Source organism: Numenius arquata, chromosome 7, assembly GCF_964106895.1.
Source record: "Numenius arquata chromosome 7, bNumArq3.hap1.1, whole genome shotgun sequence".
NCBI lineage: Eukaryota > Metazoa > Chordata > Aves > Charadriiformes > Scolopacidae > Numenius > Numenius arquata.
In genome coordinates, this window is record NC_133582.1 from 49,527,101 (window position 1) to 49,548,658 (window position 21,558).

A 21,558-nucleotide genomic window follows, 5' to 3' on the forward strand; every position below is an offset into this window, starting at 1 on the left:
TTGAATTACTGCTTGTTATGCAAATGATAATGACCTTTACTCATAACTAACCTGAACAAAATTCATATATGATCTATGAAAGAAATGAGAAAATATCCACTAGGCATTTCAATTTTGCTGGTGTAGAAGCTGGTTTTCCAAACATCATTTTCCCCTCTATTGACAAAACTAGTCAGTTTGTATCCTGCTCCTATTTGCTCCTTCTCTGGAGATATTCAAAACCCGCCTGAATGTGTTCCTGTCCAGCCTGCTCTAGGCGAACCTGCTTTGTCAGCGAGGTTGGACTAGATGATCTCTGAAGGTCCCTTCCAATCCCTACAGTTCTGTGATTCTGTGAAATGTAACCATTCTGATCAAATTTAAGATGATGAGGAAAGATTTCTATATAGTCTTCCATTTCCTTTTTATGATGCATCCTTAGGGACAGGTAGCTTGACAAAGCTAAACAAATACTGGTCAAGCTGTGGCTATTTTGTGTTTGCAATGGCAAGTTGCTGAAACTACCACTCGGCCTCCAGTGAACAAAGGAAGTTCTTGAACATGTAAAGTACTTCAAATTATAAAAATCAAAACTTGAACTGAAGGTCAACTGCTGCAGCTCCTTGTATGTGAAAAAGTGACTGTGATTTCTGTAAAGAACTGATCCCAAAACTCTAAGATAGTTAATTACATTGCAGCAATTTAGAAAGACACAGAAATCACCTTACAAGTAACATAGAAGTAAAAAATTAAAATATTTTAAATTATATACTAATAATACCGCAATAAACTATAACATGACTCTTATTTATGTCAAAAGTCAGAGCAAAAAAGGTTTTCTCAAATCCATATTTTCTCTATATATAACTTGCCTTATCAGGTTTCCTTTCTCTAATGCAAAAAAGCTCTAAATATTTTCTAAAATTGCTAGGCAATAGTTTTCCATTATAGTCCTCTACTCCAGTAATTTGTGTATTTGTACAGCAATGCTGTATTATCATCTACTTTCTAAATTACCCTCTCTCTGATGGACTCAGAATGTTTCACAGTGCTATTGTGGGAATGCATATTATTATAGGTGGACAAAATGATACCATAAAGCCAGACTGTTCAAATAGTCATTTTTGTAATTGCTCAATACTTTCCCTTTTTACTTGTAGAAATACTTTATTTTACAATAAAGTCCTAAAGTTATAACATTTTGCATCATGTGCAACAGTTCCTACAATAAAAGAACTTTTCCTTCTCTGCGGGATGAACAAAAGTATCAACTATTAAAGAAAAAGAAATATTTTATAGTGTTACAATCATGATATTTTTAATAGGAGTTACATGATAGAGAAGAAAACAACCATTCATAACTGTTACCTCGGGCTCAGGTCAGGTGGGCCACTGGTGGTCAGTGCTGAAAGGTGTAACTTAAGGTTTTTCTCCTTCCTTCTGGAATAGTAATGAATCTCTGTTTCATGTTTGGTTCTTGAGGGGTTTGAACTGCAAGCACGGATGGGTGAATGAAAGGGCACCGTTCCTGAGGCCAACTGCTTCAAGTTTCTCCCTAGGTGGCTTTTGTTGCTTCCAGCCTTCTTCTGCTGAGAGCAATTTGTGCTTCTTGTATGGATTGGTGAAAGGGTACTGCTGTCTTCTTCTCCCTCCTCATCCTCATCTTCATCTTCCACAATTGAAGGGAGTCTCTTCTTTATATTCCCGTTTCCCTTGAGCTCTGTCTAAAATAGCAGATAAAACATAATAGCATAAAATTCAGAGCCTGATTTTGCAGAAACACAATTTCTTCTGTTCTATCCTGGAACAAATCCACATCTAGTACTGCTTTCATTTCTCAGTAGAGATAGCTCTTTTGGAACTCTTCCATAGCTTCCCTCTTCAACTATGGCTATATGTGCATATGTGAGAAAAATACAAACAAATTAAAAAGGTCACTAGCGACATAGCCAGGGAAATCACTGCAATGTGTTTTGTTACCAAGAAAGATTACATGACTAGTTCTTACAAGCCATGTGCCATATGTACACTTGAGTAGATTAATCTTGCTTTACTGAGGTGCTAGTTCTTTTGAATGTTGCACTCTCAGAGGCCTGGTGGACCAAGGGAAAGAACTGAGGCTGGTAATTCATATAATTTGCATCTTTTTATGGAACCATTTATAATGTATAAATAGCATTTATACCAGTTCAGCTCAAGCCCAAATGTCCTCTGTATCCTTCTTAGTTGTTGTAGCTGAAATCACTGCTGGGATAGTAGGCAGATTTTTCATTTTATATAAAATCCCATTAATGCACTAGTGGTGTGACAGTGTCAACTTCAGAACTGTGCCATCTAAAAGCAGAGCTACATCTGGTTTTAAAAAAAATGCAATTTGAATGCTTGATGTTGGAGCCAAAGCAATTTAGAGGCAGTATAGACCTAGGTTCTGTACTTCATGTACTAATTAAAGCACAGTGTGAGAGAGCAACGTATTGTTTGTTATTGTTTCATGGTAACAAAATACACTCACTGGTTATGAGTGCTGAGATACGTCAACATGGAGCTCATGTCAGGATCAGGCCATAACTCAAAAATACTTCCATTTATTCCCATGGTACAGCTTACTGTATTTATTGGTAGTAGATGAATGGATAAGGCAGAATCAGGTTCCAGGTCAAATTAAGAAACTCCACACATCTCAGTGAAGGTACAGCCAAATGCAACTTAATGGTTTAAGAAAAGGTTGCTGTTAATTTTTTTTTCAGGCTACTCCTCTTAATCAACTTTGATTAAGGCATTGTTAACTTTAGATAGAAAATCTCAGATGAGCTTGTATAGTCATATTTCCCACATTCTGTCGAAGTAAGATTGGCTATGTTAAAAAAACAGATTTGGGAAATTTACCCAAATGTTCTAAGCCCCTATTAGTATCTGTCTGAATGTTTTGCAGGGTGGGTTTAATTCTGCTGTGTGCTTTTCTCTTAGTATGCATTGACAGATTTAGTGAACTAGGTCCTTTCCATTTAAGATTTATGAAAAGGTAAGAATTTAAAACAGTGGCAAGAGACCAGTCTATATAAAATACAATAGCACTGTTGTCAACCATAATAGTCATCTGAAGGCTATCATGATGATAAAATTGTACAGGATGTGGCACTGGTGCAGCCTATACTCTACAGAGAATGAGCGTTACCCGTATTCAAAACTTTGTCTTGGGTAACCACGTATTTAAAATGCAGGTGCTATAGAAGGATATCAAAAATCCAGCGCCTGGAAGAAAAGATCATAAGCTGTTACTCATAAAATGTGCAGTGGCAGAACTATCTGCAGGATGCTATTTGAAGTCTCGTTCTGAAACCACAGAAGTCAGTTGGAGTTTTTCCAGCTTTCCTCTGGCCATAAATGTGTGTATGTTTCAAAGTCAAGCTTGACATATTTAAAATGTCACTAACATACCTGAGATAGCGTAGACTTGTTTGATAATTTTGATATTACCTGAAAAGAAAAACAAAACAAAAAAGTAGCAAATATGTGCATCTGCACAGTATTGGCTTCCAAGAACATACAAACATCTAAACCAAAACATACATGATGATACAAGAAAAGAATCTCATGATAAAACAGCTGTTTGAAATTGAATGGTGACATAGCACTGAACTAAGGACACTCCTTGGAAACAGATGTTGTGAGGAAAAAAAAAAGTTGTACTTTTTATTAAAAAGATAGTTCCTACAAAAATAACATTTTACTTTAATAAAAAGTTGGGTCAAGGCTCCAAACCTGTGAATGAATGTAGATGGGTGAATGTATACCTGGTGGGTTCCAGTGCTGGTTTGATGGAATCCAGTGCAGGAACAGTGCTCTGCTTTGACCCTAACTCTTTGGAGCTTTAGCTCCGGCGCCAGCCTAGTCCTTACATGTAAATGAACTAACTGACCGTAGCATCTTTGGGGAATTTTCAAAGGCAGTGATGGCACTGAAGCAAGTAGGACCAATATAATCCTGAGGGAGAAACATGTCTAACAGCTATTCAAGCGATGATATTTTTCATTCTTGGATTAAACAGAAACCAAATCAAAAAGAAGAAAAAATCATGCCAGTTTAATATGTAACTACTTGTAATGAAATCCACTGGAACTGCTGAATAATATCTGTTATGAACAGCCTGTTGCTTATTTGAATGTCCACACTTTGACCACAGGCAAGTCTCTGACAGCCTACATGCTGTGTTTATAGGAGAATTTTAGTCTGCCAGGTAGAATTTTCAGAAGTGATTTTCAGCTTTCCTAAACACATGTGTCAAGATAAAAAGTGCCTAGCACCCATCAGTTTTAAACTCATAGCATCAGCTTATTTTTCTCCAAAATCAGGTGCAAGAGGTTAAGCTTTTCTGGAAGTCATTGGAACTTCCCCATTTGTTTGATAAAAGTTTTCAGAACTCCTAAAGATACACATCTCAGATTTGGAAAAAATAATTGTGGGAAGTTTTTCCCCCCCTTTTTTTTTCTTCTTCACAGGTCTTTCAGGTTTATCTGAAAACTGTTTTGTAGTTGATAATAAAAGTGAGGGTAGTAGTAGTGGTATAATATACAAATACACAATATTTATGTTTGTGGAAGCATAAATCCTGCTCCACAGCAGCCAAACCAGTAGCAGGTGTATCAATAAATTTAGCAATAACACTCTAATAACTACCAAACAGAACAACTGCAATAATTAGGCTATGTAAATAAAATAACTGCTGCATTCATCCTGAGCTAGATAAAGTACTAGTTGATATTAGCAGAGGACGAGATCACAGACACTGAAATTTCCCAACTCACACTGTAATCTATGCCAATTAAAGAAACACCATCTCCTTTAAGATTCAGGAGAACAGGAAACTGGAAATGTACTCAAATATCAAAGTCAGAATTAGGAAGTACTAATGGCCCACTTTGCACATATGTTTAAGAAGATTTAATTTACAATAGTGCCCAGAATTTTAGGGCATCTGTTTGCTTGGCTTCTAGGCACAGGTGCAATATGAATGTTAAATAGCAGCTTTAATTAAAACTCCAAGTGAATCCTAAACATTAGCAGCTTCACAAAACAGATCTCGGAAAGTATGAATTTGCTTGCTGAAGGCTTTAGAAGCGAGTTGTCATTTGTAGTTTTTAATGTGGGTAAAGAGTTAATCCTGATTGCACATCTTGAAAACAGAGACAAAGAAATCATTATATGGGTGTCTCCGAGATGTCCTGGTGGCATTTCCCACAGCCCTGATGGGGTCTTTCAGCTGGGCTGGGCTTTCAGCTCCATGACCAGTTGGTAGCACTGTCCCCTGGCTGCAGGACACCTCCACTACCCATCAACACTGCAGCCACAGCCACCCATGGGTCCTCCTCGGCTCTCAGTGTTATCCTTGCTGGTTGCTGCAGCTGGGAGAAACTGGCTGCAGAGGAGACGGGGTTGGTGACACCAATTTGTTGCCTTATGACCTTACCAAGGGAGTGGGAAAGAGATTTTTGGAGGCAGTTTGCTTTTTGCATGGAGAGGAAGGAGTGTCCTCAGGAGGAAGAGTAGTAGAAAAGAATAGGTCTGAACAGGGTGATGTGAGAAACTACCTATTGGACTTCCTTCTTTCATTTCCCCAAACTGACCCATTTAACCCACTGTAGACAATTTTAGTCTGGATAAATTGATACTTTTGGGATAAACTCTGGACCTATAAACTATTTTTTCCTTAGCACAGAAACCATAGTAAAGAGCATTGTAATTGCTTCTGTATTAATACGCTGCAGCCATGTTTATTGCTTGTAATGTTGAACTCTGTATTTTGCACATAAAAAACAGGGGCCTGGACTTTATGGCTTGGTAGTTGAAAGTTGGTAAAAGAAACGATAATTAATCTGTGACCAGAGAGAATTCTTACGAGTCTGGCTTTTAAACTTCCTCCAGCAATTCACTTCTTTTGCTCCCCACAAAAATACCATTCTCAAAAAGGAATACAAGAACACGGACAAAGCCGGTCAAAGGGCTGCAAATTTTAAGACCTCACCATGCACGTAGCTTTATTTCTGTAAAAGTATAGTATCAGAGTAAATAATTAGGAGGTGCTGTCCTAGTTTCTGATCTGCTAAAACCTTTTAATGTAGGGCAATGTGATGGTGTAGCCTTCTATAAAATGGTTTTTTTCTTATACAAAAAGACAGAGGATGCAAAATAGCTCACATTCTAGTCCTTTTAAGATGAAGTACAACTCTAAAAGTCTAAAGGCTGCTGAAAGAAAACCACATGTATTTCCCCTGCTATGCATTAGGAAAAAAAAACCCAAAAGACTGATATTAGCATGAGTTGTGTGAAATATTGTCAAATGGTCTAATCCAATTTTTAATTTCAATGCTGGTGACTCTTTATGTCGTGTGAAACCAGGTATTAAATTTAATTCCACAAGATAAACCAATAATAGATCATATACCAAAAGCAGACTCATATCGAATTCTTTCATGTATGTAATCTCAAAGCCATAATCTCGTAATTGTTTAATATGTTAATATATAGAGCTTAAAAATTCAGTAATCTTTATCATTGCTTATTACAAGCACAAAAAGAACATTTCCCTATCTGAAAACACTGGTGGTTTGCTGTTGAAAGCCAGTGAGCTGAAGATTTTGCCAGGGTCAAGAGACAGTAATCTTTAATAGAGAAGTAAATTTGTATTTTTAGGCTCAAAAGAATGTTCTTGGCTTGTACTGGCCTGATTCCTGTTGTCTTTGTGAGAAATAGGAACAAAAATAGAAACATAATTTCATTGATTTGCTTGTAACTCTTGGGTCCTAAAATATATCTGAATAATTCTTTGTGTCTGAGGGGTCAAAAGGATAAAATACACTTTCGGGAAAGGATTTGAAATCAAACTAGAATATTAATGTTCTTAGTCAGCATTTGGAAATGGGAAAAACCCATTTAGGAGCATTGGCAATGTGAAGAAAAAAAACCAGAACACATGCCATATGTTCTATTCTTTGCAAATTTACTGTATGGTAATGGAAAAGATACAAATACATAACAAGGGATTATTGTGCTGCTGAAAACCTTAATGCCTCACGTGTTCAGGCCTCAATTTTCTGTAATCAGGAAATTTTTCAATGAAATATCACAAATGCTATAAATCACAAAGGAGTCAGTCACTTGAAAGAGTTTCTTAGGTTAGATATAATTGTTTTCTATCTACATTTACTGAGCAATTTACCCTTTTTTTTTTTTTTAAGACTTCCTATAGTTCATTGGCTTGTTCCTACATTTTCTCAGGTTTATACTTATCTCTTTTCCTTGCTTAATGGAGAGATAAAGAAAATGTATTTTGTGGAAGCAGATGCTTTCAGCATTCTCTGATCCTTCCTACAGGAGTATAGAATATATTGAATTAGCAGCAAGAGTTGAACAGCAGATCTGTCACCAGTATTTTGTCCTAGGTGACCAATAACTGTGAATTTCCATGAGCCCTGCAATCTTCTGTTAAGTCATTATCCTACATCATTCTTATCTTTTGAATAAATTATTGTAGCCTGTGAAATTAGGACAAGTGTTCAATAACTGGTTAGCTTTGGATTAGGTTTTTTTATGCAAATTAATACTTTCTCACATGAGCTTTTATATATAGTATTAAAAGTTTACTTTGCATATATTTCTTTAAAACATGGATGTTAAGTTCATGTAATTACATTTTGATTGTTTTATTAACAATACAGGATCTATTGCATTTCGTGTTAAAAATATAAAACATTCCACAGAAACAAAATGTAACCTCTCTGTCACTTGCTCCAAATCAAGTGTGGAATAAATGGTAAGTAAGTGTGGCTGGTATAATTTGCGGTTTTTACTCCTACATTCTTACTTTCCTCTTCCACACCCCAAAACAGGAGAAAAAAAGAGTGTCCCAAACTTCTCTTAAGATATTTCTTTCATAGTAAACCTGTGCCAATAAAAAATAATAAAAAAAATAAGGAAGTGACTCTCAATAAGGTCAAAAGAAGACAAAAGGAGGAATTGTTAAAATTGACAATAGACCTGGCACTAACTGTACATGGCTCTGGCAGGTTGCATTTTTGGAAAAGCTTGCAGATTACTACAGACAAAAGATATACTTTTTAATATTACTACAATTTGATTACAGTCAGGTAATTTACATAATAGAAATAGAAATTTACATAATAGAAATTTACATAATAGGAATGAATGCTAACAGCTTTCAAAGCCATAAAACTCAAAATTCTTCCCCTTCCTGAAAATATTCAGGTATATGCTTAACTTCATGCAACTCTGAGATTTAATGCAGGCTTGTAAATATTTGGAGGACTGGCCCTGTAGTTTGATTTCCAATTCCTCAACTTGAGGCTGTATATGCTGTGAAAGACTGGCTTTTAAGTTTGTATTGTTAGCTTTATCTTTAAATGAAACTTCATACTACTTTTTATGTGATTATGTGTCTCTAACTTGAAAGCAGCTCTTGAAAAGAAAAGAGGAAGACAATGAAGCGTATCTTGAAAAATATTCTCCCAACTAATTTTGTTACCTGCAAATTGCCTTTTTCTAAGCATCCCCAATGTTGCCCAGATGTTTTGCTAGCACTCAGAGGCCAAATCAGTGGGACATATGTTAATAAGAAGTGATTCACTGAGGACAGCAACATATCTGTGGAGAATTTTTAAGAAAGTCTAGCTTTCTCTGGCTTTCAGGGTAAACCTTACAAAGAGGAAGGCAGGGACGGGCATAATCTGTTTCCTTATTTTAAAATCTCTGTGGTTGGTGGTTTGTTTTTTTTCCCCTCAGAAACATTCCTTCTAAATAATTAATATTTTCTTTTCGGGTGGCAACTTGATCAGTAGATTAACTTCTAGTCAGTTCTCCCAGAAGAAAAAAAAGTGCAAATTGAGCACACATACATCTGTCCCCTAGACATATTCAGAGTTAAAACTTTGGGGAAGAAATACATATCTGTGAAAGTGATTTGCATGATTTCTCCTCAGGGCAGAGTCATGTCTTGGCATCTGAAGATATCAGCAGAAGTCTAAGTAAGTATATAACCTTGTTAAGTAAGAGAGCCATCATAATTTCCTTCCCCTGAGATGCAATTTGTGCTTTCTATGTATGCATAATACAGCAAAGCTGAGCACATGGCTTTTGGGAGCTCTTGGCAGTTTTGTTACTCAAGAAGTTCTGCACAGGTTAGAAATGAAGACAACATGAACACTCAATAAGTGAGTAAACTTGTCTCAGTTTTCAAAGTAATGTGGAATAAAACCAAACTTAGTGTCAGAGAAAGGAATGAACACGGTGTGATTATCAATGTAGCCTGTCCCTGAATGCTGAATGCTTACTGTATATGCAGTACTGTACTGTATATACACTATATATGTATACTCTATATGTTAATATTTGTTAGAGCAATCGTTATTATTTATCACAGCATTGAAAAAATGATCTTAGGTAGGAACTGAATTTTCAGCAGAAATCTAGTTACATAGGTAGCTTCTATGGCTCTGGTTTTGTTGAGTGAAGTTATAGATGATTAAAAAGAAAAATATGCTGATAAATTTATTTTTATATCACTAAAATCTTAGACTGTATTTGTACATCAATGATTTTGGTTTTCGTTTTTATATGCTTTCATGTCTTTGAACAGAGGGGTGGGTCTAGATGATCTTCAGAACTCCCTTCCAACCTCAGCTATTCTACTATTCTATGGTGTTTTAAAAAATTGCACTAAAAATGCTACCAGCTCAATAAAATTGAGAATGCATGCTTGTATCCATGTAGAGCGCCTACTTGATACTCAAGTTGCACTGATTATAGAGTTTTCTCAAAGACTAAATCATATTCAATTTCATACATTTCAGCATGAATCCTGAGGTTATAATGACTCTACAAGTGATATAGAAACTTCACCATATAAGCCACTCTGACATGTTCATTACATCTCAAGGTAGCCTGTGCCTTCAGAACCAATGTTCTTATAGAAGAAATTGTGGTAAGTGTTGTCATTTCCTTCATACATTGCCCTTACTTTACACAGAATAATAAGAGGATAGGTTACTGTAAGAATGCTTCTAAATTTAAGGCCCCTATCGGGTCGTTGCTATATCAATGTGAAATAAAAGTATTTATGGACAAAAAAAATCCACCCTCTGAATTCATATCATTTTAGGGTTAAGACATATTAAGATTAATTTTATTTTCCAATTTTTCCAATGTAGAGACAAAGATATAATATTAATATTGTAAAAGTCACATTACCAGGTTTTCTAAAGCACAGTGGAGCATACTGGAAAAAGTTATCACCTGTCAGCGCTGTGTAATTAAACTCGAAATATGGTTAGATTCCAAGGCAATACTCTGAAAGCCAGGAGCTTTTCCTGACTAGAATTTTGTTTGACACAGTGTTTTATACCCTCCTCATCTAAAACATCCATAAGCTGCTTTGCTAGCCTGTATTTTTTTTTCAACATGTAACCCTCTGGTTAAATTTTATAATCTGATGCAGAATGCAATAATCCCAGGAAGTGAAATGAATGAGAATGGAGAGCATTCAAAATTACTCAAAAGCTAAAATTAGAAGTAGTAAAATTTTGGCGCTTATTTAACCATTTAATTCCAGTTACAGTAAAATATACATTCTTGTATTGGTCAAGAAAGTGCTAAGGTCCAATTGTGAAAATCCTAATTTAATATATGCATTGAATAGTCTTGTTATAAATAACATATAACTAATCATCATAATTCCTATCTCTTAACCCATTCCCAAAAGTAAGAGTGACCACAGGGTTAGGAATTTTGAGATGGGTGACATATATACATAATATATTCCCAGACAAAACTAAGTGGATTATCTTCCTCTCTTCCCTTTTGGCCTATTCCACATATTGTAGGATTTATCCTTAAAGCAAATTATCTATTTGTTTTAGTTGTAAAATGGAAAAGACTTGTAAAAACACAAGAATTAAAGAAAAAAGATTATTAATGGAAAAGATGACATAATTGCATCAATAAGTTGTGGTGAGATGGATCTTCTAACTGGCAAATGGCCACAGGTCAGAAGAAAAACTGTTAGACAAAAATAGACAGCATAGGTGGCTGTGTGTTGTTATTTTCAAAAATATTAGAATGATTGAAGGCTACAGAAATGACACAGGAGCATACCATAAAAAAAAAAAATAAAAATCTTCGGGTAAAGATACTAGGAAAGAAAATGAAAAGGCCACCGAGACTGCAAGAGAAAAGGCATACCAGTCTGTCCTTTTTGTATTGCATGTTTCCTTATTGCATTATTTCTCAGTGGTGTACCATATTGAAGGATATATTAGAAACATGATAGCGAGATGATTATCTTGAGGGGGTACAGGGTGAACTGATGGCTCAGAGGGACCACACATCATACTTACCAATGATTGCAAGTTAACAAGCTTTATGAGTTGCAGACAACAAAAAGGAGTGAAACCTGGCTGACGCTATAGCTCCAGGTCAGCCCTGCTCCCACGCTGAGTGAAGCAGGTAATTGCCAAGTTGAGGGAGTGGAGGAAGGACTGACTGTAACACTGCACAGGGAGGAGGGTATTGCAGCAGAATCAATTGTCTGAATCTAGTATCCACCTTAAATAGCCAAAGAACCATCAAAACAGGCTTAGTGTCATGAATACAGGTAGGAGACCTGTGAAACATCTTGCCGAGAGCTAGATGACAAACCTCATTCCAAAACTGCTTCTCATTCATTTAAAATTAGAAAGGAAGTGTAAAACAGGTGAAGGAACTGCTCTGTTTTCTTGTCAATGTTTATGCCCTTCTATAGCTGCACAATCCTTTTACTTGTTCATAGAAATACAGAAGTTTAGCTGTGTAAGGGAAGCTTTATGACTGCTGCCTTGTTCAGCAATAGGACAATTTATTTTGGGAAGATGGAGAGGGGAGAGAGAGGGAAGAAGGAAAAAAAAAATCCAGGTGGTCCCAGAAGCATGAACGAAAAATCTGAGCAGCTTGTAAGACGTGAAAGAGCACTGAGCAATATTTCACAGCAGCACTGACTGCAGAGTACTCCATGCAGAAAGGCAGGTAAGAAACTTACTGTAGTGAACACATCAGGAGTCATGTCGCAACGTGAATTATATGTTCCCAGTTTTTAAATTATTTTAGTTTTTGATAGTATGAGGATCACCTTCACTCCTGTACTATAATTGCTGAGAAGATGAGAAGTTTGCAGACTCCATCTCATATCAAAAGAGATATAAAGGAGAAATGGAGGTATGGTGGCTGACAGGCAGAAAGCAGTGGATGCGCAGCCATCAGTCAGTTAGGATCTCTAATAGAACAACGGGAATTTGTTCTGTGTGCCTGGCAAGCACACATGAGCTAAAGAGAAAAATAATAAACAGGAATCTAAGTTTGGGGGTTTTTTTTGTTTGTTTCAGAATAATCATGCAGATAAAGCATTAGACTTCTGTTGCTTTAGGTGATTTATTCACTTCTCTGTTACTCCTGTTGTAATAATGCTTTTATGGAAACACAAAAATTGCCATTGACTGGTCTCTTGTTTTGCAGAATTTATACCTACTGTGCCACAGACAATAAACACCAGTGAGTTACACCTGCAGTAACAGTATACAGTCTTCTGCCAGACAAGCTATTGACAAAGGTGGGTGCTTAACTGCATGTAAGTTTGTTTAAAAATGCCAAATTTTACTCAAAGTTATCCAACCCCACTCTAAATGACCAAGTAGGGCTTTTAAAGTTTTCTCAGCTAAGCCACTTCTTTCTACACAGTTGCTGGGTAATGTGGCAGAACACTCTTCTCTATTTAAAAGGTGGTTGGGATTATTTGGGAAATCTCTTATGAAAAATATTTATTATCAAAATGTTTTGCAACTTGTGATTGTCCTGCGGTGTGCAGGATGAGCTATGATCTAGAATGGGGTGGAGGAATTATGACTAAGTTTAGCAGTGTAGTAAGAGTTGGTTTAGAAATTGATTTTTTTCAATGCATAGGTTTTATTATGAACACATAGGTAATACCCGTGAAATAGGATTTTTTTTTTGGCTCTGAAAGTTAAACACATCAATAAGTAATTATGTGACTGAAGTTTCTATCAGGCTTTCTTACCTTACAGCACTTGCCAAAATTAAAAGCAACTCTGTCCAAAAAAAAATGTATATTTTTTCCTTAATATCAATAGAATTGCTACTAGGATAACTTTGATTTGTTTCTTTAAAGCGAGATACTGTTTATTGTGCAGACAATAGCCACATTAAAAAAACCAGAAATGTCATGCTGTTTCCATTGCTGATTCATAATAGATAATCAAATATGTAACAAATAGAATCCCTTCTGAGTTATTACTATATTGGAAAGCAGCATTCAAATTCAACAGTGCTGTATTAAAATACCTAGAAAAAGCGTGACTAAATATACAAGTATGAATATATGTCAAAAATGTAATCTACTAGCTGAAAAACAGACAGTGGCTAAGTAGACTTTCAGCTGAATTTTGTGCTTCCATTCATAATATTTTTTGCTATCCATTTTCTGCCTTCTGGAGCAATACTACCAGTTGGCACAAAGAAAGATAGAAATAAACCAATTAAAAAGAAATAAGGTGGACTTACATATATGCTCTTAAAATACCTGTTTAATGCTTAGCTGGAATGAATCAGAAAACTCGGCATATTTTAGATTAGAATTTGTAGACTTTTTTTTTCCCAGTCTGTGCCCTCAGTTGTATGCTGCAGAGCTCAGAGCTGTTTTCACGTTTAAGAACAATTGGTTTGGCCAATTGTCAGTTTTCCCAGTAGAAAATGAGGAGCATCCCTTGTAATTTGTTTGGTATTGCTAATAGCAACCTGAGCTTTATTATATTAAAAAACCCCCACAACTCAATCATTAAAATTTAATAAATTCTAAACACCAGCCTCTCCAAAGGACAAGAATTAGGCCCTGTTTGGTCAGACAATGCCTTTCTAGGGGAAAAAAAAAATTCAATGTTTTTATTGCTTCTTGATTGCCTTTCAAAATTTATTTGTCTATTTATTTTATTATCAAGTAGCCTGGCTAAGCTGCAGTAAGACTCAACGTTCTCAGCTGGAAGAAGAATCTACCACTTTTTCGTGCAATTTTTGTCATTATATTTCATTTACATGGCAGATGTGCTGAAGAAAGCAGTCCTTCCCCCTGCTTCAGAGACTATTTTCATTTTAAAGAGAGGAGCTTCTCCTCCTTTGGGGGGAGGGGGAAGGGAAGCTCTTGTAAAAGGCAGGTCATTACTTTTAAGGCTACAAAAGGAGAAGTAGATTCTTATTAATTATGAGGCCTGTCCACAAAGACAGATTTTTGAATCTTCAGGAATATCATCTATTCTTTTTGAAAATGACACGTATTGATAGTGTTCTAGTGAGTCAAAGATTGTGCCCGCGTGAGTTTTATCTTCCTTTGGGACTTCATTACAGCTTGAGGGATGCCATAGGTGTCAAGGAGGCCTCTTGTTCTTTGTATCAGTCTGGCTGTAACCAGCCTTTGGGTTTTTTTGATGAATAATGATGTCTACACTGTAGACACTTCTGCATAGACACACAAAATGATCAGAAACAATAAACTATTACCAAGCCCACAAACATATTGTGCAAATATTTAACTATTCTGAGTTTCTCACAGGATTATTCAGAGTTATGAACATCTGCTACTGCTCTCTAAATGTATAAAATAGCACATGTTTTCCAGGGCTGGTGGATAGCAAAATCATTTCCAGGTTCTTTCATATAATTGTATTATATGTTGCAAGAACCTTCTTAGGAGTCTTTATCCAGATATCTGACTCTCTCACTGCCTGCTATATATGCAATCTGGAATGTATCATGCAAAATGTATGGGTGTGGGGAGGGGGGGTGTCAATATCTGTGTCACTTAGCAAACTAATTTCATGACTATAACATCATAGTCACAGACCTAGAAAAATTAGTTGAAACACCTGAACAGCTGAATTGTTTTAATGTTACAACTCCAGCTATCAAACAGATTAGCTTTCCTAATGGTCCTGAAATCATTTAGTACATTTACAAAAACAGTTACAAGTTTCTTGAGCAAAATTCAGCAAAGAAAGCAAAGGACGGAATATATATAATCAACATAAAGACTTCTTTCTAATTTGCATCTTGCTGTGATGGGAATATATGAAAAGATGGCATAATAGCACTGCCAGTGTGATTGCACACACATTAATGGTTATAATCATAAATCACTTAATGATTGCTGGGTTTAGAGCTATCATGAGGAACCACTGAAACTTTATCTCCCTGTTTTTGTGTCTGTTTCTCTATCTATTACTCATTAGAAGCTGAAATAGTTACACGACTGTCAGCTTCTATAGTTAAAATCTCCTGAGCTTTTCTTCCAAGATTGCTTAAACAACACTTTAAATCTTTCTATAATCAGACAGCTACGGTTTCCACTTGTTACTGAGAAATCTGGTTACAGCTCCTCTTTGTTTTACTGGACAGCAACATGGTTATGGCAGCCCTGGAGACTTTTCCACCACTCCACCTTACTTGGAATTTACTGCAGGTGGAGCATATCATTATATACATGTACTCTTAGACCTGCAAGCGAACCAAGAAAAGAAATTAGTAAAGTTTTCCTAGAGGTTTCTGGGTGAGTAAGGTAGTTACATAAGCAAGTGCTTGGTATCCAACTTTGAATATGAGATTTAAATTGAATGAAAAGTAAGTGGACCAAAAAGGACTGGAAGTTTCCTGATCCTGGAGCCAAATTCTCCCACAGCACCATTCCCAAGAAATAATGCTATGTTTAAAAAAAAAAAAAAAAAGGTCATATATTCATACCCAAAAACTGTGCTTCCAAAGACCACCTTCTTACTATTTTTTTGAGAGTAAACCATCAGAGAACTCTCAGATTATTTCTGTGTGCAAATTCTATTGATGAAGACCTGGTATTTTCTAGGTGAAACAGAGCAAGCAAATGTTGACCAGAATGAGTTGTTACTGCCACAGGTACCTTTCCTCATTTGGTGAGCCTTCTTTCTGTGGTGGTACAACTTTTGGCCAACTTATTTCTGCCCGTTATCATTATTGGTAAGTAAAATGGTTGGATCAGAAATGAGATGCACACGAGCGAGGTTAGCTCTGCTGCAAGAGAAATACTAGTGGAGGGCGTAGTTAACGCGGGGATGTAGTAGAAAGTGACACTATGATAGGTCGTCTTGGGTTTTCTATATTTGCCTGTGGCACTGGATACTACTCAGTGTCAGGATCGTTTTGTTTGGTTTTTTTTTTTTCCCTTTAAGGTAACAGATTATACCATGAAAATACAGTGCATATTTATAGACTTAGCAAATATTTTTCTTTTTTAAGTAGAAAACATCCTTTGATATGTCCTGCACTCCTGTAAATCCTATCTTCCACAGCGAGTGTGAGGAGGTTCTTTTCCTGTCTATGCATTCACCTTCGAGACTGGCGTAGGCTTGCTCTCAGGAGAGAGTCTGTACATCACCCACCACTCCCTCCAGTTGGGAGGAACTGTCTTTGTAAAAGCTGGATGTGTATGCAGCTGGTATAGTGGTCCCCAGATTTGTCAGCATACAAAAAAACATGAAGCAATACATTGTGGGGGCTCATCAAGGTCCATGACAAAACCGGAGATGAGAATGCAATCAGCTTCAAACCCTATCTTTACATGGAGTTGTTCTCCTTTTCAGAGTAAGCATTCCTCCCCAAGGAAAATGTGTTGGTTATACAAACCAATCTTCAGGCTCTCAGAACAGATGTGTACTCTCTCAGCTGCTGTCGTCAGCAGCAGGAAGTTTGGGGACATTTCAAGAGACAAACAAATGAGATGCCCTGATTATTTTCCTCTCTACAAGTTTGCATTTATATGTTTACACCTTTCTACTGCAATTGTTTAAAGAGCATTGCTGTGGAGTAAGTATTGCCAAAGTACACCTTGTAAGAAGCTTACATAGAAAAATCAACCTATATATCGCATTCATTGAGTGTCTGAGCTGAAAAAGGACTGTGGACCACTGTTCTTGCATGCATTAGAGCAGTTCTGTCAGTCTAGAGGTTCCCCAGGCCAGTAACCTTCTGCACAGAAACACGTGTGAGTAGGCATGAGCAGGGAAGACCGTGCTGGAGTGGCATGCGTGCAGGGCATCCATTGACACTTTTCTTCACATACCAGCCAAGCAACAGGCCACTCTTCATAACAGCAAATGCCTATGCTACATGGGGATAACAGCCACACAGGGTGTGGAGTTTTAAAGCTCTGCAGCTCTTTGTGGTGTCTGCCCAAACAAATAACCTCTTTTACACTTTAAGCTTCCTTGGCATTACATTTGTCCCCTGTCTTGATAGTATCCTTGTCCTCAGTCATGTGCTTTCAATGTTACTTCTCTCTGTGTATAACGAGAAGCGCAATACAAAGACAAATACCTCAACTGTTAAATAGCAAACTGAAAGTTTGGCTGTCACTATGTTCGTATGCTCACATGGTTAGGTCAGAAAAGGAGAGCTGTCATAAAATTTTTTCAGTATTAAAATCTGAATATAAATATTTGCTACATAATATCAGTGAAAATACTTTGGAAAGTCTGTGCTGAAGTCTTTCAGCAGTGCGTTATCTGGAATTTCTTGTTATTTCACATAAAATTGATCATTTAAATGAAAAAAACCACATTTTAGTTGCAGTGTGATGAGAAACAACTGTTTCTCATTTTGAATGTATGCGACAACATGCTTAACTAAGAAGTGATAATCAGTGATCTATGAAATGAATGTTCACTAGGCTGGCACGTGAGCTTCCAGAAAAGGTATAGTTAAATACCTTTATTTGGACACATGCTTTACATAAATATGAATTCTTTTTAAACAGAAGTAAAAAAATGACAAAATATTAAAGAAGAATGTTTTCTCATAGATGATGTTTTCTATGGAAGAATTAAGAGCATAGAACATGTTGGCTGTTTATGATCTGATCAACTGATAAATGATTCATGTAGGTAATGACTGAATTATCAAACAAATGGAGGGAGTGGTCCTTTTAATGTAATCTGTGTATTATTTCTTTACGGTGAAAAAAATATGAGAACTGGCTAAAGTATAATAAACATCTTAAAGGTAATAATAGCTGCAGGAAACTTTAAAGATACTTACATCACTTTCATGGCCTTCTCTTAGATTGTACGTGAGATCATGCTGTATGTCTTCAACAAACTTGTGAGCATACTCTGGGTAAAGGTCAAGCACTTCAAAGAGACCTTTGAGGATAATGCATTGGAGGTCACAGTACGTTAGAGCTTTAACATCTGCATTTGTTTTAATAACTTGATCCCTAATGGATAGGTTTGCTCCAATTAAATCTCCTTTACCTAAAAGAAAATACAAAATTAAAAAGCATGAATTCTTTACTTATTTTTTGAGTCATAAGTCTGCTTAACATAATTGCTAAATCTTAAATCCCATTGTTACTAACAAGTTGTTTAATTAATAACATTCTAAATGATCTTTGTCTAAAACCTGTCTTTTTTTTTTTTTGCAGGTGCAAACATATGCAATTAATTGGAGGTACAAAGACTAATTTCCAGACATGTTAACTACCTGATTTAAGGGAGCCATCAACTAAATATGCATAAAGTTAGGACTTATACTGGTAATTAATGGCAGGTGCGATTTTGTATTATATAAAATTATATAAAGTCAAAAGAGCAATCACCGAACAAGAGGTCTTCCTCAAATGTTAATGCAGATTGTCTTTGTTAAAGACTTGTGATGGAGAACATTCTTGGCAAGTTTATAGGCAATACCAAATTGGGGAAAGCAGTTGATACGCTAAAGGGCAAAGCTGCTATTCAGGGGAACCTCAGTGAATGAGAAAAGGGCTAACAGGACCCTCATGAAGTTCCACAGAAACAAACACCAAGTCCTGCCCCTGCAAGCAAGAAAATGTCCCTGCAGCAACATGGGCTGGGGACTAACCAGCTGGAAAGCAGCTCTCCAAGAAAGGACCTGGGAATCCTTATGGACAACAAGTTGACCATGAGCCAACAATGTGCCCTTGCAGCAAAGAAGGCCAAGAATATCCTGGGCAGCATTAGGAAGAGTGCAGCCAACAAGTCCCAGGAAGTGACTCTTCCCCTCTGTATATCCCTTGTAAGACCATATCTGGAGTACAATGTCCAATTTTGGGCTTCCCAGTACAAGACTGAATATTGACATACTAGAGTGAGTCCAGAAGAGGCCACCAAGATGATTAGGGACTGGAGAACATAATGTACAAGGAGAGGCTGAAAAAACTTTGTGTTGTACTGCTTTAAAAAGAAAAGGCATTATGGCTGTCTTCAACAGCCTAATGGAAAAGCGTAGAGAAGACAGAGCTAAATTCCTCTTTCAGGATGCAAGTGCAACAAAATGTACTGGACACAAGTTTTAATAAAAGAAATTGTGATTAGAAATCAGGAAATGGAAGTCACCATCAGGCTGGTCAAACAGTGGGACAAGCTGCCCAGAGAGGCTGTGGAATTGCTGTCCTTGGAGATGTTCAAACCTTGCCCGGACATGGCCCTGAGCAAGCTGAGCTAATTTGGCCTTTCTTTAAGTAGGTTTAGGTTGGGTGGCTTCCAGAGGTCTCTTCCAAACTTGCATTATTCTGTGATTAATAAAGACTGTAAATTCTAAAAATCCACCCAGCGTGTGATTCCAACTGGATATTACACAGGAAATGGTGTAGTTGAAGAGTAAGTTAAACTAAGCAGTCAACCATCCCTGAAGCTGCTTAAATAAGATAATTGTATACATTAATATACTACTGGTAATATTTTCTCTTGACATGGAGCTTGTACAACTTTCTCAAAAGTGCTTGTCATAAACCCAGCATAGTGAGAGTTTTTCTTTTGTGCTAGGAATATACATACATTAATGCTACTCAGGGGGCTCTTAAAAATTGCAATTAGCTTAAATGAGAACTAGTACTAGCTTAGGTCAGTCTGGGAAAGGTAAATCTGATAGACAATAAAATTTGTCATTGCTCATCACATTATGCAATGCTTACATAAATGAAATAGTGTAAATCTAAACAATAATTCACTTTTTACTGTAAATACCAACAATTTAGATTTATTTCATTATGTTAAGCAGAGGGCTGGCAATGTTAATCTATTTCTGGAAGTGTGAATATGGACAAGGAAAAAAATATTTCAAATATACTAAGACTGATCTTTAAACATCTTAATTAGAAACTTTTTACGCATACACACTGTTATTAGTATCAATAATGCATAAATAATTCAGAAAAATTGTTAATGTTGTATTTGATTGTAATTACAGTGTTTGACAAAATAATGTCAGCCTGAAAGACACTACAATTGATCCCGTATTGCTAATGTATGTTTCTTTTAAAATGAAAATTATGTAGCAAAGGCTGTAGGTAGTAAGCTGAAGTTTCAAGTAGAATTATTGCAGCAGTGAAATGATTGTACCTTGAATATCAACATTTGTTACATAAACAGAATCATATAAGTTATTCTTACTAGCTCTTTCTTTCTTTTTTATCGGAGAACAAACATTTCTAAATGTTTGTGCAGACACAACTGCTTAATAATATATCTGGGACATACAAAGTTATAAATTTCTTCTCTTTATGGATGTCTTTTAAATCACTTATTGCTAATATTTTTTTAACAAGATGTGTACCCAAACAGTACATAACTTTTATATTAAAAAATATTTTCCTATAAAAGATATCCTGACCATCATTATTAGATATCAAGTAATAGTCTCAAGTGGAACCAAACAGCTGTATTTAATCAGAGCATTTCATTGCATTGTTGCTGTATTGCTTGTTAGTGGGAATAGTTCAGTAAACAAAAAAGAATCCACTAGAATTAGAATCATGACAGAATTATAAAACAGTGATCTGGGAACTGTAAGCAACCCAGCATTGTCAGAGAAAAAAACGCTCTCTTGGATTTACATCACGTCAGTAACACAGTTTCTCATAGGAGACCTACAGGTTTGATGCATTCACCTTCTGCTGGTGTTAATTAGGCTTTAAATCATGAAGCTCCCATTCACTGTAACAAAACATTATTCCATTGTATTATGTTTATATTTTTACAGTATGATTTCATTAACTTCTCTCAGAAATCGACTAATCTCTTTCTTATTGTTTTCATTGTCACCATTACACAATGATGCTTTCATTAACATTTTTAGAAGTGCCTGAAAATGGAATCATTAATGAAATCATAGTTCCAATGGGGGCAGCTCTTGACATTTTGCTATATTTAAACTTATGTTTTTTCAAAGCCATATTTTATAGCTGTGATCTATGTGATCCAATAGAGCCATTCGAAAACTTCCTAATTACAAATGTGTGACAGAGTGGTGTGGACTGTCAGTCTAATGGAATTAAAGAGTTATGAAAAAAATAGGACGTGTATCACATTTATATTCTAAAAAAAGACCAATAAAATGCATGCTAGTAAAATAAAGGAAATTCAATTACAGAAGACCAGAAGCTTGCATTATCAACAGTCTAGTGCAATCCCACAAAACAGGAAGGAAAGC

The 21,558-nt window shown here is 36.2% G+C and overlaps 1 protein-coding gene across 1 annotated transcript in view; it reads right to left on the reverse strand.

Annotated features, from left to right (window-relative positions):
* The window catches only part of KCNH8 (potassium voltage-gated channel subfamily H member 8), a 178,060-nt gene that overhangs the window by 15,768 nt on the left and 140,734 nt on the right, over positions 1-21,558 (reverse strand). Inside the window, exons 11-13 of the mRNA XM_074150168.1 lie at positions 18,148-18,362; positions 3,418-3,456; positions 1,348-1,703 (exon numbers count right to left, since the gene is read on the reverse strand). Of these exons, the coding sequence (XP_074006269.1) occupies positions 1,348-1,703; positions 3,418-3,456; positions 18,148-18,362 (610 nt within the window). The remainder of the gene's footprint in view (positions 1-1,347; positions 1,704-3,417; positions 3,457-18,147; positions 18,363-21,558) is intronic.